The 4,352-nt window shown below is 42.1% G+C and overlaps 1 protein-coding gene across 1 annotated transcript; it reads right to left on the bottom strand.

Annotated features, from left to right (window-relative positions):
• Positions 1-299: 299 nt before the first annotated feature.
• LOC141564054 (basic phospholipase A2 VRV-PL-VIIIa-like) lies at positions 300-3,975 on the bottom strand. The gene is made up of 5 exons (XM_074306050.1): positions 3,878-3,975; positions 3,163-3,212; positions 2,721-2,865; positions 1,135-1,241; positions 300-880 (listed from the first exon to the last, which is right to left on the bottom strand). Exons 2-5 carry the CDS (start codon positions 3,200-3,202, stop codon positions 738-740), a joined length of 435 nt encoding a protein of 144 aa, XP_074162151.1. The 5' UTR covers positions 3,203-3,212; positions 3,878-3,975; the 3' UTR covers positions 300-737.
• Between the last annotated feature and the right edge of the window lie 377 nt (positions 3,976-4,352).

Genomic DNA, 4,352 nt, shown 5'->3' with positions numbered 1-4,352 from the left:
AAAGTGGGAAAGTCAATAGGAGGAGGGCAGGGAGAATCACCCATAGCCACAGAGTAATCATCTCTGGCCAAATGGTATTTTCAAGGATCCCTCTCCTTAATGTTACCTCTTCAAAACTCTTTGAAGTGGTAAAATAGATATCAAGAGTGGTAATATGAAATATATTCAGGAGAGTGATAGGTTTGGGAGAGCATAATTATAAAAGAATATTATACAAATAACATATTATAGATTCAGTGCATGACAAAAAGATGTTATGTCAAAGGCATCCATCACAGCTTACAAAAGTTTTGCTGTTTTATTATGTGAATAGTTTACAGCGGTTAGCAAGGAAAAGGGTTTTAACAATTAAGGGGAAAGACAATTCTTTAGTGGAACTCAGTTAACCAGGAGGAAAAAGATATTAAAGGGAAGACACTATGAAGTTAGACAGAGTCCTGAAAAGGAGTTACACCATAAACAGATCTTTTATAAGGGAAATTTAATCTTGGGAGTTTGAAATCATAACTTGGATTTCTGATTGGATAAGTAAAGCTGGGATTTCTCGAGACCTCCACCTGGGATGGAACTGTAATTGTTAAGTCCACTTGAACAGAAGATCTACTTCTCAATACCTCATCATTTCCCTTTTTTAATTTGCTAAAGAAATTTAGAGAAAAGTGAGTGGATCATCCCTAAATAATAGGGAGTCTAGGAGGCTCCTTGTCAATTCTTGTTGAGGAAGGGGAAAAGAAGCTTCAGCATTGGGGCTTATCCCCTTTACACAGAGAATTGGGCAAGTGGCGATATAACAGTCTATAACTCCCCAGGTTTTTCTTCATACAGTAGGCAGCAGCTTTATCGCAGGCACAAATGGCCTTCTGACAACTGGTCCCAGACCCTGTAAATTCAGAGAAATGAAGTGCTGGAGGGGTGGTAATTTTCTATTTCCATGTCTCCCCCTCCCCTGCCAAGCTGAACCCCTTTCTTGGGTGCCTTGATAGAGAGAGCCCCTTCCCCAAAGGAAGCCCCTAGTGTGAGGGAAGAATGCAGCCGTTTATAGGGAGTCTAGGAGCCCTGTCCTTCCAGACTCCATGTGAGGCTTCTGCACATCTGCAGTGCCCAGTGGTGCCTCATGTTAATGTGTTATCTTACCACAGATAATGGATCCAGACTGGTACTTGTAGTTGTAGTCCTGTGTTTTGGGTTTGCAGCCTTTCTTCATCAGCTTTAAATAGCAGCAATCATGGGTAAAACAGCACCTAAAGGGAGGAACCCACTGAGTGCTCTCCTTCTGTCCTATTGGGAAGCAAGTGGTCAGCAAATAGGACAGTAAGAGAGGCCATGCAAGGAGGCAGCCTTCTGTGATGGGAGGATCTGGTCTGGGAGTTGAAACCCCTAAGTTTAGGATCGTGTTTTTCTCATCTGTAAATCAGGGGGTTAGACTACCTGTTCTCTATGGTCCTTTTCAGTTCCAAACCTTGTATTTACAGTATTTACTGGAATCAGAGAGTCTCTGGTTCTGAAAACTTCTCTGGTCTCAGGCTTCTCTATTTCTCTTCTGGAGGATCGCACAGACATGTACAGAAAGACTCCAAGGAATGCTGGAGAAAGATGCTCTTTTAGACTTTTGCTATTGAAATGGATCTCTGGTGCCCTTGCCTTGTACCCTCTCCATGATATGTCTAATAAATAGGCACCAGATGATGGTGGGTACCAAATGTTGGGGGCTGGTCATGTGAAAAATACACAATGGCCACTCCCTTTGACAAAAGGTAGGTTTATTTAGGGGAAGAGGTTGCAGACAAAATGACAGGATTCAATAGACATCAGGAATTGTAAATATGAAATAGAGTTGGGAGAACATATAAGAAATGAGTTCCTTAGTACAACTCACAATTACCAGTAGAAAGGGAGCACTCAGTGAGGTTGGGGTATGCCCTTAGATGGCAGGTTAAATTCTGAAAGGGATTTAGCACCATGGAGAATTAGCTACAAAGAGGAGAAGTGGGATTGAGAAGCATAGTGGAGTTAGGAGAGATATGTCATGGGGAGGGGTCGGGCAAAGACGCTGGCAGAGTGCCAGTGGCAGATTGACCCTGGCAGTAGTGACTTCATGGGTCCTAAATTGTTTTATAGGGGAAATTTAGTCTTAAGGACCTGATATAACTTGGATTTCTAACTGGATAAACTCCAGAAAGTGGAAGCACAGAATTAAACTGATGTCCATTATCATGAGTCTTCTTCCTGTCTGCTCCCAGGGAATGATTTTTATCAGTTCTTCAGTTTCTCTCTGCCAACCACACCCACCATTTAGGACCTCATCATAGTGAATTCTAAAGAAGTTAAGGTAACAATCCTGGAAGGACTTGGGAACAGCAGCTTACCTGTCAGTAGCATTCCTAAGTTTAGGATCATGTTCTTCTCATCTGTAAATCAGGGGGTTGGACTACCTTTTCTCTATGGTCTTTTTCAGTTCCAAACTTTGTATTTAATATGATTCTAAAAACTTCTCTGGTCTCAGGCTTCTCTATTTCCCTTGTGGAGGATTACTCAGATATGCATAGAAAGACTTCAAGGAATGCTAGAGAAGGATACTCTTTTAGACTTTTGAAATGCATCTCTTTGGTGCCCTTGCCTTTGTCTTTTCCATTAATTTGCATCTCCTGTCAGTGCTCCTTCTAGTGATTCCCAGGAAGCTAAGTTCACTACCCTGGCAGGGCAGGGGAACAGCAGCTTACCTGTCAGTAGCATCCTTGGGGGTTCCTTTGCCTTTCCAGCCACAGTAGCAGCCATAGAAGCCATAGTTCAGCAATGCATTCTTTCCCGTGATCTCCCCAATCATGTCTCCGAATTGTCTCAAGGCCCCTTGTACCTCAGATAGTCCTGCAAGAGAGATCAATGGTCCCCAATAAGACATGGCCACTCTTCTGTCTTCACTTTCCACCACTGATTTAGTCTATCCTTTCCCACCCTTCATCTGAGGGGAGAATCTTGCCCTATTTTCATTTTAGCTTTTGAGAAAAATCAGTGAAGAACTAATTGGGATTGGCACGGTTCAAGGATTGGAGAGAACTAGGGAATCCAAAAGGTGCTGGGGAGAGGAGCTTTTTACACCACCCAGGAGTTGTCCCTCCTGGGACTGATTCATGGGAAGAGGTCAGTTATGTGGTCACTTCTTACCACAGGCCATTAGTACAGCTAGCAGCAAGACTATCTTCATTTTGAAGTTTCTGTGGGAGAAAATATAAACCTTATGTCTAGCTCCTCAAGTGAGAGCCCCACACTCCTGCTTTACCCCTGGGGTGGCCAACTGCCATTTGGGAGGTGAGACTAGGTCCTTAATCTTATTGTAAGGGATTGCAGGAACCATCTACTGCAATCTATACCTGAGCAAAAAATCCCTGTATGAAATTTGTATTGTCACAGAAACATATTATCCAGACACTGCACCCCTTCCCTCAGCCCTGAACACTGTATTGTTACACAAATGTACAATTCTTATTCTCTAGACACACAAACATTGTAATTCAACTTCAGAAACAAACACGCAAGACTATCTCAATTCATATACTTATTACTTTTCTGGGACAAAGAGCTGGACTCAGACCTAATTCAGATCCATAACCTTTTTAACATCCCAGTCCTCTTTGGCAGTCTGATGAAACCTTTAAACCCATCTCAAAATCACGTTTTTAGATGCATAAAATTTATAGGATAATATAGTAAACCAAATTATATTGAAAGTAGTTATTGAAATATTTTTAAAAATACAAGTTCACAGATAACAAATGAACCCCTACATTCTCTAAATATATAAAATAATGCAGAATCCCACAAACACAGACATGTACTCTGACTTGGACAAACATCTTATGGTCTATTGGGCTCCAGATACCTTTAGCTGTTTCTTGGTTAACTCTGTCCACTGCAGGGCTCTTGGGTATAATTGGTCCTCAACACAAAGAAGCTCTATATATAGGTCCAATGGGACTCTGTCTCCAACAATTTTTGGGGGTGGCTGAGAGTTCCCACCTTCTGGGCGTGATAATTCCCAGAAACCTGCCCTGTACCCTAGGTCCACATTGCACAAGGGGTGGGGCCACAGTCTGCCAGTCTGTCCACAAGGAAGCTCATCTGTGTCTCTTAGGAGCCATTCCTCCAGAAGGGAAAGGCAATCTCTTGATGGAATTATAGGTGACAGGCATATAGAGAGAGACAGAGTTATGAATCACATATATAGAATTATGAGCCATTTTGATGAAGAAGAGAATTAAAGCCCTGGTGAAGTGATAAAGTTTTTAACAAGGAAAGAGGATACAAATAGGGCTTTTCTCCTGGAGTAGAGGGTTGACATGATATATGGCTTTCTG

This window comes from Sminthopsis crassicaudata, chromosome 3 (genome assembly GCF_048593235.1).
Source record: "Sminthopsis crassicaudata isolate SCR6 chromosome 3, ASM4859323v1, whole genome shotgun sequence".
Taxonomy (NCBI): domain Eukaryota; kingdom Metazoa; phylum Chordata; class Mammalia; order Dasyuromorphia; family Dasyuridae; genus Sminthopsis; species Sminthopsis crassicaudata.
Note: the sequence above shows the minus strand (reverse complement) of the source record. Positions and strands in the feature narration are given on the sequence as shown.